General features: G+C 36.9%; 1 protein-coding gene across 1 annotated transcript; it reads right to left on the bottom strand.

Moving 5' to 3' along the window:
• Positions 1–858: 858 nt before the first annotated feature.
• Positions 859–7189, bottom strand: LOC107562234 (dnaJ homolog subfamily C member 14-like). Its single transcript, XM_016246841.1, has 6 exons — positions 7064–7189; positions 6867–6973; positions 6243–6362; positions 5978–6138; positions 5770–5881; positions 859–2267 (listed from the first exon to the last, which is right to left on the bottom strand). The coding sequence occupies exons 1-6, from the start codon at positions 7187–7189 to the stop codon at positions 1964–1966; spliced, it is 930 nt and encodes a 309-aa protein (XP_016102327.1). The 3' UTR covers positions 859–1963.
• Between the last annotated feature and the right edge of the window lie 4604 nt (positions 7190–11793).

Genomic DNA, 11793 nt, shown 5'->3' with positions numbered 1-11793 from the left:
CGATGACATCACGCGAGACGTTAAAGACGACACACGATGAATGGTCGGGAAGCAACGTGTAGTCTGACATGTTTCTTGTCCACGACACGACACAAGATTTTAGGAGTCAAAATCGTGTGCTCTGACACAGTGACTATCGTGACCGACAAAAATATCGTGTAGTCTGAACCAACAAGTAATAAGTCAAACTGAACAGGAAGTTCCGGAAACATCTCCGAGAACTTGAGAACACATGAAACTGAACACGCATGTATTAGTACGGTTTTATGATGTCCGGCTGTACAGAGGGAAAACGGTCTTGTGTCAAATTATACTGTGTCTACTGTAAAATAAAGAAAAAAAAATAACTACGTCAGGTTCGAACACTAATGAATCTGTTGGCCTGGAATGATGGCTCCATGAATGAAGCAACTTGCTTTTAAAATGATTCCTGAGTGTTAAAAAAGTGGTCAGAAGTGAAAAGAAGACTTCCTCTTAAAGGCAGGCTCTGGGATTTTCACATCAAAACCCATTTTTAGACTTCAATGCATCTAGACATAAGATTTACACACGATTACATTTGTGCTTTAACTCAAATTTTCAATAATTTCTTTCCCCCTCTCTAAAATACAATGCACATTGTTCATGTAGTGCATCTCTAGAGCTGGAAGAGCCAAAGACATAAGCCAAATCAATCAAGAGCATTTGATGTGAAAATCCCTCTAGATTATTTCATTTTCTGAAGCTCCATTCAGATCACATGAACAGTTGATCAATTTGTGGAATATTAAGCCATATTGTGTATTTTTTTTGTACAATAAAATGTTTGTACATATTTGAAGTAATTCTCTCCTAAACAAGTGATTTAAACAACAGAAGAAGAAAAAAATCTGGTTTTATTATGAACTGCTTGAGTAACTGGTAAAATGCTTGCTCTGGATTGCATGAGCTCTATACGATAATCCCAGGAACATACGTCCTTTTCCCGTTCTCTCACTAGTAGCAGATGAAGAAAGAGTCATCCCTGAGGTCTGCGTGTGACTTCTACATTAATCCTTACGTGGTACAAAACATTCAGCCACATCATGAAGATTTTCCATCAGATTCACCATTTCAAGCCTGACAAAACCAGAAACATTTTTAAACTTCACCCAAAAATAAAAATGCCATTATTACCCTCATGTCGTTTCAAACTCTGCTGTTTTTTCTTCTGGTAAAATTTAAGAATCTCATGCGGTTCATAATAACCACATCTGTCAATCTAAAAAAAAAAAAACTTTTTATCCACTGCTAATGCTGCCCTCCACTGAAGCTCAGGATACTGAACACCATCGCATATCATGTATCCATCACATCAAACCTCGGCCAAATTTAATAGCTAAAAACATAATGAGTGAATTGCTAAATTTGGGTCTTTGGTTGTCGCACAAAGCTATCTGAGGTCTTCAAAAGACTTGAAAACTACAAGTCACATGGTCTACTTTTATGATGTTGGGAAATTTCTATACTTCCTTTGTAATGAAAAAAAGCTGTGATAAGCAAAAATAAAAGGCATAAATGTTTGGAACAACATGCAGGTGGGTAAATAGTAACAATTTTTAAAGTTGGGTCAACTATTTTTCAGATACACCAGAAAATCTACTCATGACTCATGAGTCCTTCTGTGAGTCCTTCTGTTTCTTGAAAGAACGTTATTTCAAATGCTTGAATGTAGGTTAATTTGTGTAAAAAAAAAAGAGAGATAAAAACAAAGGACTTCAAACATGAAACAGCAAAGATCTTCTTCTTGCATCCATCTTTGCTTGCCCCTCTACGAAATTTGATGTTGCCATTTCATTCTGTATCAGGAAGCTTCAAAGCGCCAACACTGAAATGCTCAACAGAGGTCAAAAGATTGTGTCCTCGTTTTGTTGCACTAGCTGGCCAATATCATGTCAAAACATGGCAACAGACGGCGCTACTTCTCTGCAAAACATTGCATTCCTCAGCACTGGAATGGCTTGCGAACTTTCTTGCGTCGGCGTGGGGGCTTTCCTCCGTCAGTCCAGTGTTCGCTGGGGTCGCCCCGTTGGGCCCCTGGGCTAAAGAACCCCGTTTGTGGAGAAGATCCTGAAAACGTTGTTGAAGTCCCTGCAGCTGCTCCGGAGGAATGAGGCGGCGGGTTTCCTGTTGGGAAGATGCCTCCATTAGCAGACATGTCACTGGGAGCTCCACCCTGGAAGAAGCGGTTGAAGAAGTCCTGCAGGTCTGCAGGTGAGCCTCCACCTGCTGCGTGATCTGGGGCGGATCTGGAGGACACAGTTTAACATGAAGACTGTCATTACAGTAGCACACAGGCCAGTAATTAGGAGCCAAGCGCCAAAAGTGAGCAGGCACCTTGTGTTTTTGCTAGTCGTCGTCATCTGCTCTTGAGTCTATGGCAGCCCACAGAACTTCATGTGGGAAAGTTATGAAATATGGCACACAGATAGAAGACAGCCTGAACATTAACCACAGCAAATTTGGGTCTCTACCTCTATTATTAAGAGCTTTTTCATATCTCATGCTGTTTTTGTACAACTCGTCATCAAAGTTGATGCCAATCCTGATCTGAGGCTGTATTTCTGCAATGCTTTGGTGTACTGACACCAAACTGAAGTGTTGACGTGAACTCTACATCTTCTATATTTTCAGCCGAAATACAGACCCCATTTTGTACATTGATCAATGACAAATAAAAAAAAATTGCACAAGTCTAGTTTAAAAAAAAAAAAAAAGAAGCATGTGCAAGTTCTTGCAAGTAAATGCTACAAATATAGGCAACATATACCACTTACATTATGAGATATATTATAAAAACATTTGCATATTAAAAATATTTCCAGTCTGGGTACATCTGACTGAATGGGTTTCTCATGATCTTAAAGACTTTTGTGTCTATTGTGTAAGGGGTAATTTCAACCCACATATTTTTGTTCAAAATTAACAAAAAAATGTTTTTGTCATGACTACTTGTAGCCGTTTGCTGATAAAAATACAACTGTTCTTTGTTAGTTCATGTTAGATCAGATATTAAATAATATGAACACATACAATTTTAGTTTATTATTGTATTAGAAAATGGTAAAAATTAACATTGAGATGAATAAATATTTTAATTTCATTGTTAAGTTTTTTCTCCATATAGTGGACTTCAACAGGGACCAACGAGTTAAAGGTCCAAATTGCAGTTTAAATGCAGCTTCAAATGGCTCTACATGATCCCAGCTGAGGAATAAGGGTCGGTACCTACCGGACATTTTTTCTTTAGAAAATTACTGATTGTTTCACTAGATAAGACCCTTATTCCTCGGCTGGGATCGTTTGAAGCTACACTGAAACTGCAATTTGGAAAAACCTGCTGGTCCCTGTTCAAGTCCACTATATGGAGAAAAATCCTGAAATGTTTTCCTCAAAAACCTTAATTTCTTATCGACTGAAGAAAGACAGACATGAATATCTTGGATGACATGGGGTGAGTAAATTATCAGGAAATGTTCATTCTGGAGTGAACTAATGCTTTAAGCATAATCATATGACATTTGCCTGCTGGTTATTTATCCTGAAAATGTTGCATTTTAATTTGGAATTTGTGTTTTTGCATTGGTAGAAACTAAAAAAAAAAAGAAGACATAAATAAATACATTTATTTATGAATCAAAACATATTCTGCCCAGTGGTTTACTTAATCTTCCAAACCTGGCAACCGTGTGCATGCGCTCTCTCACTCTCTCTACATTGCTCAAATAAAAGTGTAATACAGCCAGTCTGTTTTCTTTGACATGCTTATTTTTGCTGTTTGCTGCAACTAAATCTGCAAGCAAACCATGTGAGTTTAAAGTGCAACAATTCTAATCAAACGTATAAAAAAAAGCTTAAAAATGACAAACATGATTACTAACCATTATTATATTTTTGAACAAAATAATCACTCAATTGTTTAACCATTACCACACAGCCCAAGTCGTTAACTAATGTTCACAAATGGAACCTTATTGTAAAGTGTTACCTTTTTAGATTTTCAAGAAATTAAAGACAGAAGTGGGCAAATTTCCCAGTGGCTTGCACTGATAGAATAATCAGCATTCCATTATATTATGATATCATCACTGTCAGATAGATTTGGAACGAGATATTATTATAGAATTATGGCCTCTGAATAACTGATGTTGTCATAATAGTCTTTAGACAGCTGATGACGTCATAATGGTCTGAGGTCAGAACACTTCTTAGTAGGCTACGTTTACACTAGTGCGTTTTCGTTTTAACTTTTGCTACGGTTACGCCTATTTTTTACACTACTCCGGTGTTTTCGACCCTCAAAAATAGAGACTATCGAAAACGCTGCAGACCCCGTTTTAGTTTGAAAACTCCGCGGTTGCATTTCAGTGTAAACGGAGCAAAACGGAGACTTTTGAAAATGATGGCATGGCTGCCCACATTCACTCTGCGTGTCCTTGACGACCGTGTAAACCATAACATCATGCTCATAGTTGTACCCATAGATATGTATAGGTAGAAGCCTCATTCGACCGCTCCAAGCACGCCATCTAAACAATAGGGAATCTACCTATACATATCTATGGTTGTACATGCATTACTGGTCATGTGACATGCGTTTTCGGTCATGTAGTGTAAACGGAGATAGTTTCTGAAACGCAGTGAAAACGCCAGTGTAGACGAGGATCGTTTTCATTTTAAAACGAAAACGCACTAGTGTAAACAGGGCCTTAGGCTGATGATACACGGGGCAACTTTTTTTGAGCAATGTTGTTTGGGCACTTTCTCACTGTGAACGGGAAACAAATTTCTATCTGGATACTCTAGATCGGTTTTGGGCCCCGTGTCTAACCTGTTTGCCCGTTGACGGCAACATTGCTCAAAAAGTTGCCTTGTGTATCATCAGCCTTGGGAAAGAGCGGTTACCTGTGGCGGCTGGTTCCACTGGTTCCGCTGCTACCTTTAGAGCCAAAAGAGATGTGATATGGCACGCGATGTGTGTCTGGAGAAATGCTTATACGCTGACAGCCTGCCCACTCTGTGTGAACATAGAGATCTGGGTGCTTGTTTTTGTCTGGATGAACCTGTACACAAACAATACATTAAATCTGGACAAATCAATACAATCCGTAACTCATCCCATGTTTCAGGGCAATGATATTCTGTCATCTCACCTGTACTGCCAGCTGTCTATAAGCTCTCTTGAGTTCTGATTCAGTGGCATGAATATCCACTCCAAGAACATTAAATGGGTCCAACTCCTCTTCAGGGATCTGTACCAGAGCAAGAGTTGATAACATAGTTAAGGCGCACCTTAGTTTCAAAGATGCGTTACCTGTCTTTATACAGTATCCAAAATCACTAAGCAACACATTAATATTTCTTACTGAATGATTACAGGCTTGCACAGACTCTGTCCCCACAAAATAATCTCTTTCAAACACATACCATTAAAGTTGTAAAATGGATTTGATAAAAGTTCAGACTCAGATAGTTTCTGAAACGCAGTGAAAACGCCAGTGTAGACGAGGATCGTTTTCATTTTAAAACGAAAACGCACTAGTGTAAACAGGGCCTTAGGCTGATGATACACGGGGCAACTTTTTTTGAGCAATGTTGTTTGGGCACTTTCTCACTGTGAACGGGAAACAAATTTCTATCTGGATACTCTAGATCGGTTTTGGGCCCCGTGTCTAACCTGTTTGCCCGTTGACGGCAACATTGCTCAAAAAGTTGCCTTGTGTATCATCAGCCTTGGGAAAAAGCGGTTACCTGTGGCGGCTGGTTCCACTGGTTCCGCTGCTACCTTTAGAGCCAAAAGAGATGTGATATGGCACGCGATGTGTGTCTGGAGAAATGCTTATATGCTGACAGCCTGCCCACTCTGTGTGAACATAGAGATGTGTCTCAAGGATCTGAACATATGCATACAACATATGAACACAGCAACGATCCGAGAGCGGGAATGCAAATGAACTACCAGTGATGTCAAAGACTTTGCCATCCATGAAGGCGAAGTATGTGATGCGCAGTCCCAGCATACTGGATTCAGCCCACAGGTCTCCCTCCTCGGCGCTGTGCCATTTACTACATTCAGCACAGAATCGGGCCTCACCAGGCTCGCGCTCCATCTCGAAGCGCCTGTGGAAGAGACCAAGCTCAGATGAATGTAGAAACGCAGCATATAACACAAGACAAGATCTGTATGAAATGACAAGACTGAAACGATGATCAGTAATACGCACTTGTGCTTGCCCTCACATTTAGTGCACATCATTGTGTTTATGGCTTCTTTCAGGTCATCCTGCAGTTTGGTCAGAAACTCATTCATGGACTTTGAAAGCTCCGTAGCTGCCATACGCTTCCTGCAGACAGAACCCAAATATATAATCAACTTTCATAGTTATATGAAACGTGTACAGGTCATCTTTCTAAAAATTCTTGTAATATTGAGTAATATTAAGTTCAGCATGAAATGCAATACAACAGATACACAACTATTAGATACAACTATTCCACGTTTTCCACATTACATCAACTTTTCAAGTTGTGTTACGGTCATTTTGACCAGCAAAGGCTTTTTTAAAGATTAAATGATAATATAGCATTAATGAGAGATTTTCAAGCTATTTATAAAAAGGCTGGTCATTTTTGACAGGGAACACCAAATTAGGTAAAGGATTTTTAGCACAGCACAAGGCTTTAAGAGAACAAAATTGTTTTTCATTAGGATAAGAATGTGTAGGTAAAAGTGTTTGTCAAAATGAAAATATTGTCACAATGCAAAATAACAGAAGCCATTTTCTTCATAAAAAACATTTCATTTAGGATGACGATCAATGTACTTGTTCTTATCTAACAGCACTCACAATTCATACTCTCGCCGAGTCTCTGGGTTACTGACGATGTCCCATGCTGCTCTTAACACCTTGAAGGCCTCGCCAGCACCTGGGTGCTTGTTTTTGTCTGGATGAACCTGTACACAAACAATACATTAAATCTGGACAAATCAATACAATCCGTAACTCATCCCATGTTTCAGGGCAATGATATTCTGTCATCTCACCTGTACTGCCAGCTGTCTATAAGCTCTCTTGAGTTCTGATTCAGTGGCATGAATATCCACTCCAAGAACATTAAATGGGTCCAACTCCTCTTCAGGGATCTGTACCAGAGCAAGAGTTGATAACATAGTTAAGGCGCACCTTAGTTTCTAATAATTTAAAAACTGCATTTTGTATTTACTTGCATTATCTTTGTGTAATATTAAAATTTGTTTGATGATCTGAATCTTTTAAGTGTGACAAATATGCAAAAAAATAAAAAACCGGGAAGGGGGCAAAAACCTTTTCACACCACTGTATGTATATGTTAGGGCTGTCAGTTTAACGCTTTAACTTAATTAGTTATTAAATTTTTTTATATTTTAAACAATATGCGTTTTGCTCAATTTTGCAAAGTATTTATTACCTTTAAAGCCATAGCAGAAATGTTGTGCGTCATTGAGCAGCACAGCAGTGTTTAATTTCTGAATGAATCCGCGTTTTGAACGAATCGTATGAACCAATGTTTCAAAGATTCAGTCATAGAGAGAGCCATTTACTTCATTCCTGAATGAATCAGCCGTTGAATGAATGACACGCATTTACCGCCACCTGCTGGCAGATTTAGTTTCTTATTTCGAATATAATTTCATTAAAATTATAATAATAGTAATAATAAAAATAAAAATATTAAAGGGATAGTTCACCCAAAAATGTTTTTTTAATTCTGTCATCATTTACTCACCCTCATGTCGTTTCAAACCTTTCTTTTGTGGAACATAGAAGAAGCTATTTTGAAGACAGTTGATACAGAGCTGTTTTGGTTAATGACTTTCATTGTATGAACAAAAAAATACTGAGATGTTTCTCAAATTATCTTCTTTTGTGTGCCATAGTTTATGTTAGGCCGTTGTAGCCTAAATGTTTGTGTAATAAATTTTATGTTGAATCAAATAAAATATTTCTTTCTAAAGTTACAATTTGTAATGTCTACTTGATACTTTCACATTTACCACAGAAATTTGCTTTAAATAATCTTTTGTGGGTATTTTCTCAGCCAATTTTATTTCGTGATTAATTAATCAAAACATCATGTAATTAATTATATAAAAAATTTTAATCGACTGACAGCCCTAATATATATATATATATATATATATTAGGGATATGCCGGTATCAAATTTTCATGTTGCGATTAATTGCTAATGTTTTTATCACGGTATACGGTATTATCACGATATTGAAATTTAGTGCTGTCATAATACAGTATAACAGGTTTAATAACTTTTTTCTTATAACAAAAATAACTGAACATTTAAATGCAATAAAGCAATACAGAAAAATGTATAAAGTTAAAAGTTTTACACAGATTAAAGTGCAAAAGAACTATAAAGACCAATAGGTATCCCTTTACAATAAGATCTCATTAGTTTACCTTAGTTAATGCATTAATATTCACAATGAGCAATAGCTACATTTGCTACAGAAGTTATTAATCTTTTTAAAAAAAAAAAAAAACAAGCAGATAAAATTAGAAGAAGCATTAGAATAGAGATTGCTAGAGTTAGAGGGTCAAATGAAACGAAAATCGCGGGAGCGAAACACATGTTGCGGGAGCAGGCGGCAATGGTCAGAGATTCAGCGGAAATGGGATTAAGAAAACAGCCGAATCCCGGACATCACAAAAGGAAGCATTTGACTGGTGTTGTGGAGTAAAAAGGTTATAATTTTCTCTTTTGTTGGACAAAAGAGTTGTGCTTTTAAGTCGGAATGTGAAAACAACATGGACACTCTCGTTACTACAAAGACGTGTTGGATTTGTATTATTAGAGCTTTCTGACTTGAGTTCACGTGCATTTTCTCAGTCGGGAAATTATTTTTCACGTGCGGTGCCTGTTATGATTCTTCTTATGTCTGTTTCGGAGAACCAGAAGACAAATATTTCAATCGATCGCTCAGGCATGGCACCAAAATCTGCGTTCGGATTCGGTTCTAGTACATACCGGTTACATAGGTACCGGTGCCATATTGGTACCGGATTTCGGTACCCAACCCTACGTACGAGTTGACATTTTCTTAATTTGTGCTTATGTGAAAGCACAATAACTGTAAAAAGAAATTTCCCAAATGAAAAAGATTAAGATTAATAATCATGATTGTAAATTTTTTAGCAAAATGCTTCGTTTAAATATTATCTTGAGCAATAGCTACATTTGCTACAGAAGTTATTAATCTTTGTAAAAAAAAAAAAAAACAAGATTAATGAATGTTTAGAAGAATTTTTCATTGGCAGTTTATGTTAACTAATAAATTAACTAAATGTTAACTAATGAAGCCCTAATGTAAAGTGTGACCGAACAATAAAAAATCTAAACACTTTCAAACAATATCTAGGGGCATGTTGTAGTCGATTAAAATGTAAAAAATGTTTGAAAATAAATAGCCTATTAAGTCTAAATATATAAGTATTTGGAGCTGTGATGAACATCATAGCAAATACAGAAATCTGAATGGCTGTTTAAATCATTTAAACACGATTCAGAAACAGAAAGTAGTGCAGCTGCTTTGTTTACAGGGTTTCCGGGGTAAGGGCTACATTTAAATGAATTATTATTATTATTATCGCTTCAGCTGCTTGTGTCTGCTGGGCCCAGATGATGCAAGGAAGGATTTATGAGACATGGAAGATGTCCACAATGGTGTTTGATCGCAAGGCCCCTGCCCTGATCCACTCTTTTTGGGCTTTCCTTTCCTACCCATTCCAGCATTGCGGGATCTAGACTCCCCATTGCCTCCAAACTCACTCTCCAATTCAATTTTTCCCCCTCCTTCACATTTCTCCTTGTCCTTCTCGGAAATCCCATCTTGCACCTGATCATTCTTCAAATCTTCGGTTTTGGTATTTTGCTCCTCATTCTCGTCTACTTCCAAATCAAAGTCTTCATCAGGGAATTCACAATCAAAATCAAGCACATCAAGCGCCTCATGTTCACAGTCAGGTGCTTGAGACGATAACACATGGCTGTCATTTCCATAACACGGACTGGCCAGAGAAACAATGGGCGGCTCCACTGTATCCCATTGTACAGCCATGTCTTCTTCCATATTGCTCAAATATCCAAAGGGTCACACCCTCAGGCTTAAAACAGTCATGAGGAGATCCATCTTGAGCTTCAGGGTGGCAGCAGACTTAGACATGCATGCACTGTATTTAACAACGGTCTCATATTTACAAAAGAAACACAATATGGGGTCTTCAGCAAGTCCAGCATGGCAGACGATACACATTTCCAAATCACGGCGGCATTCCGAACCCCTGCAAATGAGAAGAAACTTTAGCCATGTACAATAAATAGTTCATATGAACCTAGTCCTTATATTTGAAACCGTACGTTTCAAATTCTACACTACCAAAAAAAACAAAAACAAAAAACAACTTTATATATACTATATAGTATACAAGGAGCTAACCAACACAAACATCAACACAACCATAGGGTAAAAACAAAAAACAAAAATCCCATTTATTTCCTCAAATGAATTTTTTAATGATAACATATATAAACTTTTCAACAAAGACCTAACATCCAGATTGTGATTTAAGCATTGATAGATGTTTCTGTAATTTCTAATTATTCTGAAGTGGAATTAAGCTGATATTCCTTAAGAGATGTAATACACTTGATATAGTACTGTTTTTACCCTATAATCAAAAATTGTAAATCAATAGTTTTATATTGCACCATTGTGATTAGGGCTGCACGATTATGACAAAAATCATAATTGTCGATTATTCCTTTGAAATTGCGATTATAAATTACGATTAAATTAATGATGTTTACACCTTTGTTTGAAGCAACTGCATGCCATATTTTTTTTATGAAAATAAACAAGCCAAAAACACTAACTGAACAACTTTTATTGCTTTTCCATGGTATTAAGCCTCAAATGTCAACTATACATTGGATTGGTTTCTTCTTTAAATAAAAAGGTACAATTATGCATGGTATTATAATGTTATACTAAAACTAAAACGAAAACAATGGAAAACCCCTTAAGATAACTTGTAGAAAGAAAAAAGCATCTTAAGTAGGGCTGTGCAATATATCGAAATTATCGAAATATCACAAATATACATATCGCTTAAGCCTCAAATATTTGGGGCCATGAACAAAAGACAGAGAAAATCACTCACTGCTCTTACCGAAGTAACTTTTTGTAGCTTAAATAAGAATCAGTGCATATTGAATTCAAAGAGTAAATACTAAGCAGTGTTTTATTTTTCCTTTTTATTATTCAGTTCCTAAACTCATGTTAAAATGATTACACTAACCTTAAATTGACATTTTTATGTAATGCTCGAGTAAAACACATACCGTTCACTTTCAGAAGTTGTTGTAGGGGTGCTTTCTTATTAGAATCAGAATGAGCTTTATTCGCCACTTAAGTGTGCGCAAACACAAGGAATTTGTTGTGGTTTTACAGGAACTCTTCGTACATACATGCATACAAATAACCATATATATATGACACAAGATAGTTATAGAAGTTCACAGAACTGACTCAGCAACAGCCGAGTAAAACGGTTACATCTGAGCATGTGGCACTTTAAGCATTATCGTATTGCATATCGAATATCGCATTATTTAATGAGTTATCGCATATCGCATTTTTCTTCAATATCGCACAGCCCTAATCTTAAGTGTGCAGAATAACATACGTGGACTTTGAACGATTAACTGCTGCTTTGAAC

Source organism: Sinocyclocheilus grahami, unplaced genomic scaffold (genome assembly GCF_001515645.1).
Source record: "Sinocyclocheilus grahami isolate Dianchi unplaced genomic scaffold, SAMN03320097.WGS_v1.1 scaffold814.1, whole genome shotgun sequence".
Classification (NCBI taxonomy): domain Eukaryota; kingdom Metazoa; phylum Chordata; class Actinopteri; order Cypriniformes; family Cyprinidae; genus Sinocyclocheilus; species Sinocyclocheilus grahami.
The sequence above is the reverse complement of the archived record's forward strand: the minus strand, read 5'-3'. Positions and strand labels throughout refer to the sequence as shown.

Excerpts from the sequence above, each read along its gene's own strand:
- LOC107562234 (XM_016246841.1), bottom strand. The coding sequence starts at position 7,189 with ATGTTATCAACTCTTGCTCTGGTACAGATCCCTGAAGAGGAGTTGGAC. Across the intron at positions 5,882-5,977 it reads CAAAGTCTTTGACATCACTG|AGTGGGCAGGCTGTCAGCAT; the intron begins GTAGTTCATTTG and ends ATGTTCACACAG. Across the intron at positions 2,268-5,769 it reads AGTGGAACCAGCCGCCACAG|ATCCGCCCCAGATCACGCAG; the intron begins GTAACCGCTTTT and ends TGTGTCCTCCAG.